Source organism: Salvelinus namaycush, chromosome 1 (genome assembly GCF_016432855.1).
Source record: "Salvelinus namaycush isolate Seneca chromosome 1, SaNama_1.0, whole genome shotgun sequence".
Lineage (NCBI taxonomy): Eukaryota > Metazoa > Chordata > Actinopteri > Salmoniformes > Salmonidae > Salvelinus > Salvelinus namaycush.
The window spans coordinates 64,082,901-64,102,303 of NC_052307.1; the positions used below are offsets into that span (position 1 = coordinate 64,082,901).

Below are 19,403 nucleotides of genomic sequence, written 5' to 3' on the forward strand. Positions count from 1 at the left end.
GTTAGGGTTGGTTAAAGGGTTAAGTAAACCATCTGTCTTATGTAACCATACCAAACATAACATATCATACTAATTTGAGTGTCCCGGATTCACATTTACTATATTACGTCTAGTCTGTGAGAGCAGGCTGTTATTGTGACATTGTCTGTACTAGGGCAGTTGAAGGTGTGTAGAGACTACAGATGTTAGGAGTACTAGAAGAAAGCTAAGCAGTCTGACTACACCATTAGCAAACGGCTTCGGTTTAACGCAATCTTTTATTTGAACAATAAACAAAAAGAGTAGAATGCTGGAGGATTAAGATTAAAAGACAGCATAGTTTGTTTTCAGCTTGATATCCCAACACAAGCCCTCAGCAGACAACCGTGTTAGGAAGCACAAACTAAACAGAACGACATCATTGAAGCGATTCGCCAGCACATATCCTGACCATAATCATAAAAAAAGACTCAGGGATAAAATGTGTACAACTGAAAGCTTTCTGACAGCTTTAGTGTCTGTTTCAAACCATCTTCTTCAAAACATTCTTCGGGGTCTGTTTCAAACCAACATTGTCACAATGAGTGTATCAGATATGACCACATAGGCATCAACACAATTTAACGAACACTTAAGGAGTTTTATAATGATCTGAACAGATCAGCTCAATTTCCTCATATGGAATGACTGAGTCATGCTGATTGAATGAATCATGAGCTGTGGCAACAGAACTTATGATGCAGAGGTGAAACCAAAATTAGACAGAAGCATTAGCGCAATTATGAAAGGCAACAGGGTCAATGTGAAGTATCCTTTGGTTTCACTTGGGGATTTTTTTTAAACTTTACATACCCATAAGTAATAAGGAAATGACTTGAGGGAACCAAATTCTGCATGGTTTAGACTACGAAATTGCAGTCACTTTAACATAACACATTTTCAGGACAAAATATACAACACTAATTCATGTAAGGGAATTGTGTGGGCAATTTAAATGACACTGCTCCAAACTCAAAGTATGCAACACAGAAAATGCACATGGTAAGATAACTTTTTCCATTACTCAGAGTTTCCAGTCACTTTAAATAAAAGGGGACAGGTATATTGAATAAGTCTCTGCTACCATCAGTGAGAGAACTACAAAGTGAGAAATGGGATAAAATAAGCTCTTCCTGTAAGATCTAAAATGCATGCCCTGCTATTCTGTGGGAAAAATTATTTCACACTGCCCCAACGTTCCAGTGGTCAGAAATGGGAAAGTGTGAGAGCTGCCTTACAAAAGGACCCATTCCCAGTTGTGTACCTCGCTTTATCCAATGGCCAAGTGTGTGTGCACGTAGTGTGTGTACGCGAGAAAGTGTATACTGTATGTGAAATATCTTTAGAAAAGTCTGCTTTACCCATTAAGGATATAGAGTATACAAGGGTAAACCACCATGCCAGTTATGTTCTTTTTGTAAAGGATTAAATACTGACAGATTCTGACATTGGTTTGTTTGAAATGTCCCTTAAGATTAGACTACGGATCAAACTTAGTGGAGGAAAAATAAAAAATAACGACGAAAGAAAATATGATCAAGCAAACAACTTGTCCAATTTTATTCATTGTTGTGCTTTACCTTGGGTAATTTCGCTCAAATATCAATTTAGATGCCATATAGTTTAATTCTGGGGAAACGGTCATGGTGTTATTGAACAAATGAAAAATAACATTTAAGCGAAACTCAAAAACACAATCAATGAATAATAATGACGCAAAAAGCAAGGTCTCAAACAAAACATGATTTCCTTTTGTGCGCATTTATTGTGGGGGATTTCATTTCTAGAGCCAAGCAGCAGATGTGATCCCACTTCCCCTCAACATGGACAGTCTCTCTCACTGGAGAGGAACTGCACTCAGCCACAAAAGAAGAAATGCAAAGGTAAGGTACATTCCCATAAAACTTTACAGACATTTGACTTACAGTTGTCACACTCACTGGGTTGGACTCGTACATTGAGTGGAGATTTGGATTAGAAAGCCTCGCATAGCGAACCTAAGGCAGCCCCCTTTTTCTGGTGAGTTGGGGGGTAAGGGGTCATGTGGCTGTTGTAACTCTACAAAGGCAGGCCGCCTATACATAGATGGAACCTTCAGAACAGGGAAGAAATTATAAATGAAGGATGAGGGGGGAAAGGATAGGTATAAAATGAACAAGGGTCGGTGCTTGCGGTGGAATCTCAAGTCTTCATTGGCATCTCTCCAGCGCTCCAGAGTACTCAAAAAGCCTTATAACTAACAGCCACCCGGGGAGCCAAACAAGGTGACACTCAACTAGATTGATGTCATTTTTTTTTTTTTTACAGTTTTAAATCTTAAAATATCTGCAAGTGTGCATTAGCACATCCACATCTTGTTATTGATCAGATATATATTATACGTGCACAGAAGCTTATTTTTTTTATCATCATTTAAATCCTAAAGCGCATTAAAATTGTTTTAGATAGTCATTCTAATTCCACACCCAGAAACCACAAGGTTCTTTCAAACAAAGCTGTTTAGTTTCAGCACACGGTAGCAGCACCTCTTCTCCTGTCATTTTTTCTATTTTTTTGATGGCTCAAGTTTTACCTAGATTTAAAAGCATCAGGAAAGTGAGGAAGGTGGAGAAGTAAGAAGAGATGGTGGCCATGAAGAGCATCTTGCCTCTGGAGTTAGAGACTCATCCGATAACGTTTTGTCGTTTGCTGGTGCTGGGCCTTTTCCCGACGAACTCCGGCAAAATTTCAACAGGTGTTTAAACTGCTGCAAATTCATTAGGACAACAACTCCCCTTGCTAAAAGGCAAAACTGATTATTTTATGCCATTTTCAAAACAAAAAAAACACAAAAAAAAAACATTGAGTAGATAAACAAAAACATTACAACTTCTCTCCAGCAGTCCAACCGTCCATCTGCAGCCTCGTGTTGTAGATAGATAGTTCGACCTGTGGGTAAAGTACCCACTGTTCCCAGTCTGAACGAGGCTGTAGGTTCAGAAGCGAGTCTCAAGGTCCCCTCCCCTCAGTCCATTCAACAGTCTCTCCTCGTAGCATTAAAAAAACAGCAGTGGCGCACAGAGAAGAGGAAGCCATCACAGGGAAATTATTTTACAACGCGTCCTTTTCCCCCTAATTCTTTCAAAAAAAGATAAAAGGAAAAAAAGGCATTGTTGGAAAAGCTGGCTCTCTGGAAAAGCAGGGATGAGGGGGAGGAAGAAGAAAATCTTGCAATAGAAGAAGTTGGGCAGTGTTCCTGTTCATTAGTTTGTGTGTGTGTTCGAATGGATGCATGTGTATGTGCACTTGAGTGTGTATGCCTGTAGTGGGAGTGTGTATGTGTAGTTGAATGTGTGTAAAATGAGTGTTCCTCTGTGTGAGTGTGCATGTACGCGTGTGTGGTGTCTACAGCAGGTCGACGCGACGGTAGTACAGCAGGTAGGCAGTGCGCTCAGCAGTCTGCTTCACCACCTGGTACTGGTTGATGACCTTCACTGCCTGGTCGTCAATGCGCAGCCAGCCGTTCAGACCGATGTGGAAGACATCCGTGGTGTAATGCCCGCCTGTAGCGCTGTTCCCATGGTGATAGACAACTGCGAGGGAGACACATAAAATATACGTTTTTCAGAGGCGGAATTCAAACTGAAATTTGAGGAAAAATGCACTTACTATGACATGTGGTTGTCTCACCTAGTTATCTTAAGAGGAATGCACTAACTGGATAAGAGTGTCTGCTAAATGACTCAAATGTCCAAATGAAAAGGCCATTCTGTTATCTGGTTCTGGCTACACAAGGTCAGAGCCAGTAACTAACTACTGATATCAGCAACTTTCTGGAGCAACCTAGGCATGTAGACCAGGGTTGCTAGCCTTACAGAGAGGCCTCCATTTCAGTGTGTTATTGATGTAGGCATTGAATATCATGTTGTAAGCATATAGTTCAAACTTATATTACACTTCTTTCACATATCTGATCAAGTGTCATAAGAATTCTTGGCAATGCATCAATCATGACCAAATGTAGAAACCTAAGTAACTACTGCAGGAGAATGTGGAAAGAAAATAACATTGTCCATTCTGTGCCGGTATTTACAAGCTGGCAACACGTGTTCCAAATGGACTTAATGCCCTTAAAGTGAAACACTACGATACCATGAAGACCACGTTTAAAAGTGGGCTTCGGATCTAAGCCACAGTGACAGTTATTACCAGGCAGAAATAAATCATTAAGTTGAGTAAACATGGCAATCTTGTTAGATACGTTTGATTTGGACACAGAACTAGATTCAGGCGGTAACTCATTCGTTGTACTGAAACCATAAGCTACTATAGGCAAGGAGTAACATCATTACCCCCTCATCTGACAACAGATATGTGCAACCACAACCGAATGATTGGTTTAACTGGAGGGAAACAAGAAATGCCAGTGTGTAGTTGAGACAACTTTTCCCCTAAGTGCTTGATTGCATAGGTTCACCTTTTCACTGGTGCCAGAACATTAAAATTGCATGATTGAAATTTCCAAAGGTGCTTATATTACATATTTATCAAACTGTTATGTTATCACATTACACGCTGAGTAGCATGTGTAGCATCAAGACTTTCTCCGTCCCATGGGCCAGATGGTCAAAGAGAAGGCAAAACTTCTACCTCCAGGATCTTACAGTAAAAGATTAACTGCACCGCTATAGCAACAGTTGCCAGGGGTTACTCTACTAACAGATTTTTGACAAGTGAGGAAAGCCTTTTTCTGCTCTGAAAGGAAAATAAACAGCTGAAGACAATTTACTTCCAAACTACGGGGAGATTAACAGGACCCCCATATCCACAGTGGAGGTTGTCTTTGTTTGAACTGGTCAGTCAGGTGTGAAGGGAGGGGAGGAGGGGGCAGGAGAACTACATGCTGAATGAGCTGCTGGAAATAACAGTTAGCTGAACACTGGCCACTCACACCTACACCAGCACAGTGGAGATGTTTTCATTGAGCAGGCAGAGCTCCCTCATGAAGGCCCACTTTTATTCCCTTTGGCACTGCCAGGGAGGAGGTTATAGGGGTGGAGGGGGGTCAGGGTTGTGGTAAAGTCTGGGGTAATGCTCTAGTCTAGAAAGACGTCCTGGGTCTAGGAGGAAGAGAGGAGTGGGAGAACATGGTTTTACCGATGCATGGTTACCACTCTTGCATCATTTCACAGCTGAGATCAACACTAGCTACCTCAGGCATCATTCCACAAGGAGCCCTCTGGAATCATAGCAACTGAACTCTTCACTGTGCTTTTCCACTGTACCTTTCTCCATAGACAAGTCATAATACTATCCAGTACATTAAACAGGTATGTTCACACTAGAATTTGGTAGGGAATAGAGAAGTTTGCAGAAACAGCATTTTGCACCCACTAAAATTTTCTAAACATGATTTGACCCGTTGCTAAGCCCCGCGCCCCTTGGTTTCTGTTGCAAACTCGGATAACATTTTCCCAGGAAGCCCAATTCCCCATTAAACCACTGGTGAAATCCCCTCACAATGATCTCAAACTGTGTTTCTAATACACAATGAAATTTAAAAAACAGACTACCGCTTGCTCGTCAGGAAACTCTTGGGTCGGCTATGTTGTGGTGGACTGTCATTACAATTTCTTCGCAGGAACCTGGTAAAATTATGTTTGTAGTGTAGCTAGCCACTAAATGGCTCTGAATTCACTGTCAGCATGCAGTCAAAGCTATAACCACTTTGAGCTAACTAGTGATTTCAAATCTTATCCCGATGTCGACAGCAGATTCATAACATCGCTAACTAACATACATTAAGTGCCTAGCTAGCTAGCATTAGCAACGTTTGGTGGTCAATGAGACAGAGCTACCCAACCAGCTGAGCTAGCAAACAATGTATCAAAAGCATAATTTCCGATTTGAAAAATAGGCTCTGTATTTCAGGAATCATAGTACCAAGTATTACTGGTGCACTGTTCTATTATTTAGCCATTGTAAAAAATGTAATTAAATTAAAACTCAGTTTTTGCTATAGCACTCACTGGTTTCATGAGATTTAAGCGTGAACTTGACCGAGGAGTCGGATTTGACAACAATTGCTTTCCACTGGAGTGCTGCAATTGGTTGCTGAAAATTCTGGGGTGTGGCTTAGCGAAGGGTCAATTGAGATTTGTCCAAACCCAAAAATTGTTACAAGAGCAAAGTTATGGCTCTGAGAAGTTTAATCTGCTTCTTATCAAAAACACAGTTGCCGAAGCGAGCCTTCCAAGGTAGCTCAACCCAAGAGTATCCATTTTATCAGTCACTGAGATAGCATGTGGAGTAAACAGAGTATGAAAGGAAACTAGAGGTCGACCGATTAATTAGGGCCGATTTCAAGTTTTCATAACCGGTCATTTATTACCGATTATAGCCAATTACATTGCAATCCACGAGGAGACTGCGTGGCAGGCTGACCACCTGTTACGCGAGTACAGCATCAAAAGGACCTGTGGCTGCAAGGAGCCAAAGTAAGTTGCTAGCTAGCATTAAATGTATCTTATAAAAATCAATCTTAAATAATCACTAATTAACTACACATGGTTGATGATATTACTAGGCTAACTAGCTTGTCCTGCGTTGCATATCATTAATGCGGTGCCGGTTAATTCATCATCGAATAACAGCCTACTTCAACTTCGCCAAACGGGTGATGATTTAAAAAGCCCAATCATTGCACAAATGTACCTAACCATAAACATCAATGCCTTTCTTAAAATCAATACACAGAAGTATATATATTTTTAAACCTGCATATTTAGTTAAAATAAATTAATGTTAGCAAGCAATACTAACTAGGGAAATTGTGTCACTTCTCTTGCGTTCAATGCAAACAGAGTTAGGGTATATGCAACAGTGTGGGCTGCCTGGCTCGTTGCGAACTGTGTGAAGACCATTTCTTCCTAACAATGACCGTAATTAATTTGCCAGAATTTTACATAATTATGACATAACATTGAAGGTTGTGCAATGTAACAGCAATATTTAGACTTAGGGTTGGCACCCATTCGATAAAATACTGAACGGTTCTATATTTCACTGAAAGAATAAACGTTTTGTTTTCGAAATTATAGTTTCCGGATTTGACCATATTAATGACCAAAGGCTCGTATTTCTGTGTTTAATATATTATAATGAATCTATGATTTGATATTTGATAGAGCAGTCTGAGCGGTGGTAGGCAGCAGTAGGCTCGTAAGCATTCATTCAAACAGCTCTTTATAATGCTTGAAGCACTGCGCTGTTTATGACTTCAAGCCTATCAACTCCCAAGATTAGGCTGGCAATACTAAAGTGCCTATAAGAACATCCAATAGTCAAAGGTATATGAAATACAAATGGTATAGAAAGAAGAAGTCGACGCATCATAATTCCTATAATAACGACAACCTAAAACAAATTAACTGGGAATATTGAAGACTCATGTTAAAAGGAACCACCAGCATTCATATGTTCTCATGTTCTGAGCAAGGAACTTAAACGTTAGCTTTTAAAAAATTTATATGGCACATATTGCACTTTTACTTTCTTCTCCAACACCGTGTTTTTGCATTACTTAAACCAAACTGAACATGTTTCATGATTTATTTTGTTTATGTATTATATTAAGACAAAATAAAAATGTTCATTCAGTATTGTTGTAATTGTCATTATTACACACACACACACACCTTTGATGATCTTCATCAGAGTGTAAGTGAATATTTATAATGCTATTTTTGACTAATGTTGACTGCGCAACATGGCGGATATTTCTTTTGGCTGGTTTGGGCTCTGAGCGCCGTACTCAGATTTGAAATCTGACACAGCAGTTGCATTAAGGAGAAGTGTATCTAAAGTTCCATGCATAACACTTGAATTTTCATCAACATTTATAATGAGTATTTCTGTAAATAGATGTGGCTCTCTGCACAATCACCGCATGTTTAGAACTACTAAACGTAACGCGCCAATGTAAAATTAGATTTTTTTATATAAATATGTACTTTATCGAACAAAACATACATGTATTGTGTAACATGAAGTCCTATGAGTGTCATCTGATGAAGATCATCAAAGGTTAGTGATTAATTTTATCTCTATTTGTGCTTTTTGTGACTCCTCTCTTTGGTGGGAAAAATGGCTGTGTTTTTCTGTGGCTCGGTGGTGACCTAACATAATCATTTGTGGAGCTTTCGCTGTAAAGCATCTTTGAAATCAGACACTGTGGCTGGATTAACGAGAATTTTATCTTTAAAATGGTGCCTAATACTTGTATGTTCGAGAAATTTGATTACAGGTTAAGAATGTGAAATGTCAGAATAATAGTAGAGGGAATGATTTATTTCAGCTTTTATTTCTGTCATCACATTCCCAGTGGGTCAGAAGATTACATACACTCAATTAGTATTTGGTAGCATTGCCTTTAAATGGTTTAACTTGGGACAAACATTTCGGGTAGCTTTCCACAAGCTTCCCATAAGTTGGGTGAATTTTGGCCCATTGCTCCTGACAGAGCTGGTGTAACCGAGTCAGGTTTGTAGGCCTCCTTGCTCACACACGCCTTTTCAGTTCTGCCCTCAAATGTTCTATAGATTGAGGTCAGGCTTTGTGATGGCCACTCCAATACCTTGACTTTGTTGTTCTTAAGCCATTTTGCCACAACTTTGGAAGTATGCTTGGGGTCATTGTCCATTTGGAAGACCCATTTGTGACCAAGCTTTAACTTCCTGACTGATGTCTTGAGATGTTGCTTCAATAAAACCACATCATTTTTCTCCTCATGATGCCATCTATTATGTGAAGCGCACCAGTCCCTCCTGCAGCAAAGCACCCCCACAACATGATGCTGCCACCCCCGTGCTTCGCGGTTGGGATGGTGTTCTTCAGCTTGCAAGCCCCCCCCTTTTTCCTCCAAACATAACGATGGTCATTATAGCCAAACAGTTCTATTTTTGTTTCATCAGACCAGAGGACATTTCTCCAAAAAGTACGATATTTTTTCCCATGTGTAGTTGCAAACCGTAGTCTGGCTTTTTTATGGCGGTTTTGGAGCAGTGGCTTCTTCCTTGCTGAGCGGTCTTTCAGGTTATGTCAATATAGGACTCGTTTTACTGTGGATATAGATACTTTGTACCTGTTTCCTCCAGCATCTTCACAAGGTCCTTTGCTGTTGTTCTGGGATTGATTTGCACTTTCACACCAAAGTACATTCATCTCTCGGAGACAGAACGCGTCTCCTTCCTGAGTGGTATAACGGCTACGTGGTTCCATGGTGTTTATACTTGCATACTATTGTTTGTACAGATGAACGTGGTACCTTCATGCATTTGGAAATTGCTCCAAATAATGAACCAGACTTGTGGAGGTCTACAATTTATTTTCTGTGGTCTTGGCTGATTTCTTTTGATTTTCCCATGTCAAGCAAAGAGGCACTGAGTTTGAAGGTAGGCCTTGAAATACATCCACAAATACACATCCAATTGACTCAAATGATGTCAATTAGCAGAAGCAGAAGCTTCCGAATCTTCTAAAACCATCACATTTTCTGGAATTTTACAAGCTGTTTAACTTCTTGACGCTAGGGGTCAGATTTTTATTTATTTTTATTTTTTAAATAACGTCCCCAAGGTAAACTGACTATTTCTCAGGTCCAGATCGTAGAATATGCATATCATTTACAGATTAGGATAGAAAACACTCCAAAGTTTCCAAAAATGTCAAAATATTGTCTGTGAGTATAACAAAACTGATTTTGCAGGCGAAAACCTGAGGAAATCTAACCCGGAAGTGATTATTATTATTATTTTTTATCTGTGTTTCATTGCCGTCTTTCTTCCATTTAAAGGGGTATCAACCAGATTCCTTTTCCAATGGCTTCCTCAGGCTGTGACCAGGCTTTAGACATAGTTTCAGGCTTTATTTCGAAAAATGAGCGAGATTTTTCAAAACTAGTCAGGTGTCCTTTGATTAGTTCCTGCGCGCGAGAGGGGTAGCTCTCCATTTTCTTTCTCTCTTTTATTGAATAGGTTACGGTCCGGTTGAAATATTATCGATTATGTATGTTAAAAACAACCTGAGGATTGATTATAAAAAACATTTGACATGTTTCTACAAACATTACGGATACTTTTTGGAATTTACGTCGAACGGAACGAGGCTGTGGTTTTCTGAACATAAAAACGCCATTTGGGTTGCGCGTTCTGTTATAAAAGTAATATTTATCGAACAAAAATAACATTTAGTGTGTAACTGGGAGTCTCGTGAGTGAAAACATCCGAAGATTATCAAAGGTAAGCGATTAATTTTTATTGCTTTTCTGACTTTCGTGACCATGCTAATTTGGGGCTAGCTGCTCTAGCATTGATTGATACACTCACAAAAGCTTGGATTGCTTTCGCTGTAAAGCATATTTTCAAAATCTGACACGATAGGTGGATTAACAATAAACTAAGCTGTGTTTTGGTATATTTCACTTGTGATTGCATGATTATAAATATTTTTAGTAATATTTTTGAATCTGATACGTTTGGGAATCTTCTTCTGCCTTTCAGGACCGGAACGAGGCTGTGGTTTTCTGAACATAACGTGCAACCCAAATGGCGTTTTTTTGTTATAAAAGTAATATTTATCGAACAAAAATAACATTTATTGTGTAACTGGGAGTCTCGTGAGTGCAAACATCCAAAGATTATCAAAGGTAAGCAATTAATTTTTATTGCTTTTCTGACTTCCGTGACCATGCTAATTTGGGGCTAGCTGCTCTAGCATTGATTGATACACTCACAAAAGCTTGGATTGCTTTCGCTGTAAAGCATATTTTCAAAATCTGACACGATAGGTGGATTAACAACAAACTAAGCTGTGTTTTCGTATATTTCACTAGTGATTGCATGATTATAAATATTTGTAGTAATATTTTGCGCCATGCAATTCATCGGTTGTTTAGGAAAATGATCCCGCTAAAGGGATCCGTAGCGCAGAGAGGTTAAAAGGCACAGTCAACTTAGTGTATGTAAACTTCAGACCCTATAGTTTAACAAGAAATTTGTGGAGTGGTTGAAAAACAAGTTTTAATTACGCCAACCTAAGTGTATGTAAACTTCCGACTTCAACTGTACACACAAAATCGGCCGATTAACCGGTATCGGCTTTTTTGGTCCTCCAACAATCGGTATCAGTGTTAAAAAAATCACAATTGGGTCGACCTCTAAAGGAAACCTCAGTGCGAGTCTGAACACATCGAAAGAGAATCCTATGAACGATTGAACTTAATGTTGGGATAGATCTTATGCTTGACTATATATGTTGTTGCCTGTAGCATAGGGCCAATGCCCTATTACTGCATATAATTGAATGATTGTGACCGTTTGTGTGATACTGTGGGTGTAGGAGATGTGTGTAGTTGATCATAAATCGATATATACAGTACATACCTGCAAAGAGCCTGTAGGTTCTTTGGCCTTTGAATATTTTGCTCCGCACCCCTGAAGAGAGGAGATCTGAGGAGAGACAAATTAATAAAGTACAGCCACATCAGAGAGAAACAAAACGTGTAAGATATCCCTCAGAGCACCATCAATTATAGTTATTTGGGTCTGTGTGCCATGAAAGCCAGCCTGTCTAAATAAAGGTGGCTATAAAAATACACCAGTGTAGCATTTGGTAAATCGTACGCAGAATGCTGGCAGGCAATAAAATGTAGCCTGCTTTTTATAATTTATACACTGCAGGAGACCCAACACACTGGACCCAGTTTACATTGGAACGAGCCAGGGATTCTCTCCACGTTCTGATGCTTATTCTGTAAAGCTACAGTACTAATATCCTCAAGCTGCTGGGACTTGCCTTTAGGACTAGTGACTAGACGTGCCTTTAGGACTAGTTACAGATATCCCATATGGGAGAAATGGATATAGAAACTCCCTCAGATATTATGGACATGTTGACCTACCTGGCTAGGGAAATCTAAAATGGCAGGGGTTTTTGAGTGTGTGTTTGTGTGTGTGTGTGGGGGGGGGGTCTATAAATATTTCCTCTGAACCTCTGCTGGTTCAGGACTTGTAGAGTAGGCTGGGCGGAGCAGTAAACATAGGCAGGCTGGCCGGCCAGCTCAGGACTGATGAGTTGTAAAGCTGTGTGAGGTCGGGTGTTGGGGCTGGATGAGGAGGCCTTTCACGGTATGAGGTCGACCCACAAATCATCTCTCCCTGCTGCTGATGGTGACCTCCCAGCATTTTGCCGGCACCCTCGTTTAAGTGATGTCAGACAAGTGAGCTACACCTGTGTGTGTCTGTCTAACTAGGACCCAGAATGTGGAAAGACTAGTCTGTACTGGAATATGATCAGATGCTGACTGTGTGAGAAGTGTGTTATGAATTATTGCCTTTCTCACCCAGGGTTCAGAGAGCTTAACACACATTCAATAGAGTTAATTCAATAATTGGGCATGTGTTTTAAGTGGGGACTTCACCCAATGGTTTGTGGAAGCTTTTCTGTGATTCACGTACCTTTGCTGATCTCCAGGTCTACAGGGTAATCAATGTTCTTGATCAGTTTCTGACAGCCTCCAGTCTTCTCAAACACAAATCTCTTGAGGTGGAGCACCAGCACTGGAGGGAGCTCCTCTAGGGTCACTCTCCGGCTGATCTCAATCTGCAAACACAGGAGAGATTATCAAACTGAGCCAGGGGACTATTTGACACAGTGGCACCACATCAAACAGCTAATATAAACCAGAACAGGATCTCCCAATTTACCCAGGGATTAGACTCTGAACAAAACCAGCACACACTGTCACACAGGCCTACACTAAGAACCTGCTGTGAGCTTTGATCTAGTCACTTGTGAATCACTGGGGTTTTATACCTTCACTGTCAGAACCAGACTGTGACCCCAACTACCAGCTACTTCTAAAACGATATCAAGGTACTGTAACAACTGTCTTGTAAAATAAAAGCTGATGAGGTTGGTAAACAACACAACGCTGAGGCCCCTACTACAGCTGTTCAACAGATGTTTCCCTCACCAGTTTTGTCTCCATACAGAGGAAGCAGACAGGGCACATTTGTCTTCTTATACTGTGGCTTTAAAACAATGTGTTTTCACCAGGCAGCGCAGTCAGAGGACATGAAGCATAAACAATGCTTTTGAGTCCACACGCACAACACACTCAGTGTATTAACAGAAACAAGGCCAATGGGAAGACGATCTGTCAGAGTCTGACTACTTCAGCCCATTAGAAGGGGCCCATCAAGGGGAGGATTGCATTGTGTACTAGAGAGTGCTGCTGAGCATCCCAAATACTCCCGTTGAAAGAAACGAGACACCACAGTAACAAATATTTTCATTGTCTAAACACTTTAACTGCCAACATGCCCACATCCTTGTTTCGGATTGCAGAAGAAAAACAACAGAAATCAATTGAGGTTTTCAAAGCAGCATTCAAGTTTGGATCAACATACAAGCGATTGAGCATGAAATCAAAATGACCGATATGCAAACACATCCAATACTTGTAATGGGATAGTAGTAGCATAGGTGTACTGTGTGTAAGACCCTTACCTCCTGCTTGGTTTTAGTGGTGTAGCCCTGAACTGACTCCCGTGCCACCAGGGTCTCCAGGGCCTCCTGAACGGTGCGGATCTTCTCTGACTGGATGTCCAGCTGCAGGGTGAAGAAGGGCTGCAGGGTGGCTGACTCCTTAGAGTTCTGCTGGTACACCACCGAACTGCATGGGACAGAAATACAAATATACCCCACTTCAGACAATGAAATACAGTAATGGGTTTTGAGTGTCTCTCAACGACATCTTGACCTCAGCAAACAGCATCACAGCTTTGAAGGAAAGTGGATGGTCTCTCTACACGTCTCTCCAAACAACACCTTCATGAATCATCTCCTCTCCTTCCTCAAATTCTCCTCTTCGTGGCAGAAACTGATCCTAAATGTTCAAATGGCAAAAACAACACCAACATTCATAACCCTCTGACAGCCATATAATCTCTTTAAATGGTGAAAATAAATTTCAAACTTGCTCCAATGACTCCCCTCAGCCAAACCAATTACCCTGGCTCGAGTGGCTGAAAATATGACTGTAGCTGAACTCAGTGGGTATGCATAGTTCAACCCAGACCTTCCTGAAAGTCTGCCCTTATGTTCCATTTACTTTTACTATTGATTCAGAGAAAGATTATCCTCTGAAGTGATCTGTAACCCAGTCAGGCCAGGCGTGTGCCATAACAGAACCTCAGAGAGCATGTCATTTGGCCCAGTCACACCCTCACAGGTCCTACACTTTCAAAGTTGTTTTGTGATTCTTTCTTTGCGAGAGTGTGCCCCCCACGCCTGGCTGTCCAGGCCACCGACCACAGGCCGGGCCACAATGGCTGTTATTCTAAAGAGAACTTCTGGAGCAGAGAAAGCCCAGAGCCAGCTGGTGGCAGGCCTGTTTGGGATGGCATTCTCAGCTGAGGTTGGAGCTGGGGGCCAGAGGCGGTGCCAGGGCAACCAGCCCAAGAGGGCCCAGATAAAGATGGCACTATACTCTCTCAGTTCTCCTGTCATACCAGGCACCTGCGCCACAGCCAATAAAAAGAAGGGCAAGGACACCACTGGTGCCACAGTTCTGCTGCTGGGCTTTAAGAAAAATAAGCTCTGGGCAGGGAGAAAAGAAACACTCAGCGGCTGACCATCACTCTGGCTTCATTTGGGAGAAGTCAGGTGTCTAGTAAAGTAGTAAAGGCTTTGGGTCCACCAAAACATTGACTTGACTATATCTTCGTGAACAACAATAAGTTTCCATTATAAGCAACACCTCACATGTAAAGAAACTATATGTGAGTTTCCTGACACCTCACAAGTCAACACAAGTAATCGGTGTTACCCTACCGGATGTGCCCTCCGAATATGTCAGTGATAGGGGTGCGGACAAAGTCAGCTTGACGGGTAATGGAGGTCTTGTTTCGGGGGCCCACTTGCTCCCATTCGTCCTCGCTCCCCTCCTCCTTATCAGCAGCAGCATCATCCACACCTGACTGGGACTCTGGGCCGTTGGGTGTGGGGGCTTCTGATCAAGACAGGAGAAGAGACAACTGATTTAGAACCACAGCCAATGGCAATCATAGAGCAGATACACCTTGAGCAGTGAGGCCAAAGAACATAAGGAGGAAATGATGTGAAATGAACAGGGACTAGATCAGTTCAGTTCATAAGCAGAGAGCACGTGTAAACAGATAATCGTATGACCTCATGCATCAGATTTAGACCACTGCACTACTTACTCTCTTCCTGAGGGGAGATTAGCTTTTTCAAAGCCAGCATCTCCTCATGCAGTCCGTTGAGGGTGAAGCCCAGGTACTCCTCCGCATCCTCCTGTCGACCCTGACAGAGAACGCACAACCATCAGCACTAATGAGACCACGGTGCCAAGAGAGCCTGCGCTCTAATGCAACACCAGCAGATACAGGTCCTGTCCACTGTTACTGAGCTTCAGGAGAGGACATCAGTGTGCACATGGCACAGGTGAGATACAATCTAAACCACATAGGGAATGCCTGAGTCAGGAGCTAACTATCTCATTCCATTTGGAATAGCTTTTTTAATTGCACCTTATCTGGTTATGAAATCAGTAATGAGTCGGCATGTCTCATGCACCAAAAGATGGATATTTGTACATGTATCCATGTACTGTACCACCAGGCAGGTACAGACTGAACGTCTCAAGTGTACTGATGAGAATGTGGAATTTGACATAAAACCAGTGTCAGGAAACAGGTGATACAAAGTGTTTCAGTTAATTTGCTCCTAGTCCCTGAACACCTGAAAGTGTGGAATGTCTGGATGGTTCAACATTCTAAATAAAACCCGGCTGAAATGTAAAGAACAAATAATTTTTTATTGCTGTTATTGATAGTAGGGCCGGGCGATACGAACTAAAAAATAAATAATCACCTCTTGATTATTATTTATAAAGCTTCTCGGCAATTCAAGATATACATCTCAGTACGTTTTCCCTTCATACGCTTTGTTGTACAATTAACGGTCAAATGCACTGCATTCAGTGCAAACAGTCTGCAACAATCTAATTCAGGGCTTGTGAAATTATACCTACGCTAAATATATAAGCCTTCCACAAGCATAAGACCCACTAATTAATTATTTTATCAAAATTGTTTGCCCTGCTTTTTTTTGCAATAATCACTGATCTGGCTTTTAAGTCTATGAAAATAACCTTTTTGTTGCAAATTTAACCAGAACCATGTATAATGCACATTCAATACCAATGACTAACTTGTAGCAAGCATTATAGAAAATGAACACAAGTCTCAATCAGTCAAGTACAAGCGCTAGTGAGTAGCCAGCTAATCTTTAGATTTCAAGTTTAGCCAACTTGGGCCTATTTGCTGGCTAACAATGGAAAACTGTTCAATTGTTATGAACACACCATTTTGTCTGTCTCCAGCTGTCTGAAAAGCATGCTAGCCGGTCCACATGTTGAAATCATGCAGCCTACCTTATTTCTCAGAATTAGAATTCCTTATATTTGTGTTTTATGCTTATTGCACATTTATAAAACACAGAATAGACATGTAGTATAACAGTCTTTGGCTAAAATGCTGAGCATTCATTTTCCAGAACCAATGTTCATTGATACTCCTGTTTTAGTAGTGTCCACTCTGCGAGCAACTTGAGTCGAGACATAAAAAGGGTATCATTAGAAAGGTTAACTTCCTCTATTACTGTAAAATAATGTCTCAATGTGTTTCAGTATCCATATGAACCAGTCTTGGACCAAACCACAAATGCAAATGGAAGTTGAAGCCGCTTGTCAAGAGAGGAAGAAGTGATCTCTCATCTTTGTTGTTGTGAGTGGCTGAGGGAGGGGCTTGGTGTGTGTGCGTAAATGGGAGCAAAGGAAAACATGACAACAAGCAGACATAAAAAAGATTGTTACAATATTCCGCTCTAAAACGTTCAAATTAAATCAATACACTGGATGCCCAATGTCTTTACCTTCTCCGAGAGACTCGACTTGATGAGGGTGAGCAGTCTGTAAATGTAGTTGGGTTCAAAAGGAGCACCTGGTCGAATGTCTTTTATTATCTTTTCACCAGCAGCTACGGAAAAAGCAACAAGAAACACATCAAATGAACATCAACAGGAAATAAAAGAAACTCTAGCTCTTTTAAAAGATGCTGACAGACAGCTTACCTTGCTGCTTGGCTTTAGATGGCACAGGCATATTGTTGAACTCATTGACAAGCCTTACACTGGAGGGAGAAACAAGGTCAGGGAGTTGTAATTAGCAAAGGAAGTACACACCCAACCCAATGCAGTGAGCACACATTTAACACCTACTCTCAATACTCGTAACACAGTTTTACCAATTTAGCTCAGGCAGGAATTTGTCATCGCTGCTTATTTGCACACAAACAAGACCTCCATTGATTGTGAGATTTTACTTTTAAAAACAGCCAGTCAGCTCCCAGGGAGAGAGGCTACTTACAAGTTGTCCATCATGGGTGTGGAAGTACAGGGTCTCTGGGTGTCATTGAACGGGGGAATGGACTTAAACAGGTGATACATGGGGGGGCAAGCAATCAGGGCCTGCAATGTCTTGGGGGTGGCAGTCAAGGGTAAAATCACCTCATTGGAACACTAAATACAGACATTTAATGTAACTTTGTGCATGACATGGTGTGATTCAAGCATTTCGCATGCAGCTGAGAAAAGGATACAGCGTTGATATAGCACCAGTTTCCCTTGTTGATCAGTCCTCTTGGTTGCAAAGACACTGGTTTGTGTATCAACTTCACATTCTCAATTAGTTCTGGGGATTCAAACAAGTACACATGATTTTGAACACACATCCCTTACTAAATCCAAAAGTTAAAATAGAAGTTAGTTTGTAAATCTCAGGCAAAAAAAAAATATCCATTTACTCCATACTGTGCTATATAGACTGTGTCCCTTCTACCAACTCTGCATCATGACAGTGGCACACAAGGCTGTTTTGTCAGAACAAGGAGATACTGTGCCACGCCTAGGAAGGAAGACAGTCACTGACAACACAGCTTCCATGGTAACGTGGACAGACATTCCAACATAGAAAATATCATAAAACAATAGCACATAATCAATGTAAAAACAATGGGTTAAAAATAGCCATTTTTTTTTATAGTTCCGCCTACGTACATAGCATATTATGAACAACCTCCAAATTACAGAAACATGGTTTTTATAGATAACAGGTTTGCTAAAAGTGAAACAGTCATTCCAGGAAAAGAGAAATATAGTTTGGCTAAACAGTAAAGGCACACTCCAGATAAAATCCAGTCCAGAGATCAGATAGTATACAGGGTTGGAAATCAAAATGAGACGTGGTAGCAGTGACACCAGGGTCCTATAAATAGCATCCTGTTCATCCTCCTGTTCATTTCCTGACAGGAGCGCGAAAGTCTGAGCACTGTATTGTGGGTACAAAATAAGCCTTTCTACTGGACAGTGAAAGAAACCACGTGGAGCCTGGTTGAATTATTTACAGCCGTTGAGCACAGGAAACCATCAGGTTTACCTAGACAGAAGCACATTAGGCTGCCCAGAACCCCTCTCTCATAAATACTTCACAAGGGTGCCGAATAGATGAAAAATCCCAGTTTACTAAAAGGATGACAAAAATGCAGTGTCAACCACAGTTTACAAAGAGGCTTAAGTAACCCACTGAGATAAGGCCTCTCTGTATATTTCCTCCAGACACAGGACTATATCCATGAGGCCTGAGGAAGTCCAGGGTCATAGCACTGAGTGACAAGCAATAATCCCATCAAGACAATAACCACACATTACCCAGACATGGCAATCCTCTCTGTCACAGGCTGTTTAAAACCGCCAGTGTACCCTGTGTGGTCCCAACACCTGGAGGCTGTTGTTGGGAAGTGAGTAGTCAGGATATGATCCTACATATCCCCTTTAATTAGGCAGCTTACAAGATCAACTCATTATGCAGCCTTGCAATTTTCTTTTATATTCTGTGTGTGTGTGTTAGGAGAAAGGGGTGAGGTCAGAGATCTATCCTGCTCTAGTCTACTGCATCTGAAAATCCATAAGGTTGATGTCATGGTAATGGACTTAATTAGTGCTGCTCATACATTATTGGTAAAGCTGTAGCTCCAGCCCACCCTCTGCCTGTATTCTCATGAATGCAGTTTGGAATAAAGGCTTTCAACATGTATTAGTATTACTGCTATATACAATGACTCTCTTTGACGCCAGCAAGGCCAGTTGGCTACATGGGAGTCTCCCTGGGCTCACATGGCCTGCCATTCATTCCCCAGCTCCATTCATTGGGGCATTATTGGGGAAAATAGGGTGGTGAGGTAAAGCATGTCATGGAGATGTGT

The 19,403-nt window shown here is 41.2% G+C and overlaps 1 protein-coding gene across 3 annotated transcripts in view; it reads right to left on the reverse strand.

Moving 5' to 3' along the window:
• Window positions 1-238: 238 nt before the first annotated feature.
• The window catches only part of LOC120047092 (ubiquitin carboxyl-terminal hydrolase 10-like), a 37,043-nt gene continuing 17,878 nt past the window's right edge, over window positions 239-19,403 (reverse strand). For all 3 annotated transcript variants that reach the window (XM_038992642.1, XM_038992636.1, XM_038992646.1), the window contains 10 exons: window positions 17,742-17,833; window positions 17,510-17,619; window positions 17,215-17,273; window positions 17,017-17,120; window positions 15,285-15,384; window positions 14,893-15,070; window positions 13,567-13,732; window positions 12,513-12,657; window positions 11,439-11,504; window positions 239-3,590 (listed from right to left, as the gene is read on the reverse strand). In XM_038992642.1, coding sequence (XP_038848570.1) covers window positions 3,403-3,590; window positions 11,439-11,504; window positions 12,513-12,657; window positions 13,567-13,732; window positions 14,893-15,070; window positions 15,285-15,384; window positions 17,017-17,120; window positions 17,215-17,273; window positions 17,510-17,619; window positions 17,742-17,833 — 1,208 coding nt within the window. In that variant the 3' untranslated portion in view covers window positions 239-3,402. The remainder of the gene's footprint in view (window positions 3,591-11,438; window positions 11,505-12,512; window positions 12,658-13,566; window positions 13,733-14,892; window positions 15,071-15,284; window positions 15,385-17,016; window positions 17,121-17,214; window positions 17,274-17,509; window positions 17,620-17,741; window positions 17,834-19,403) is intronic.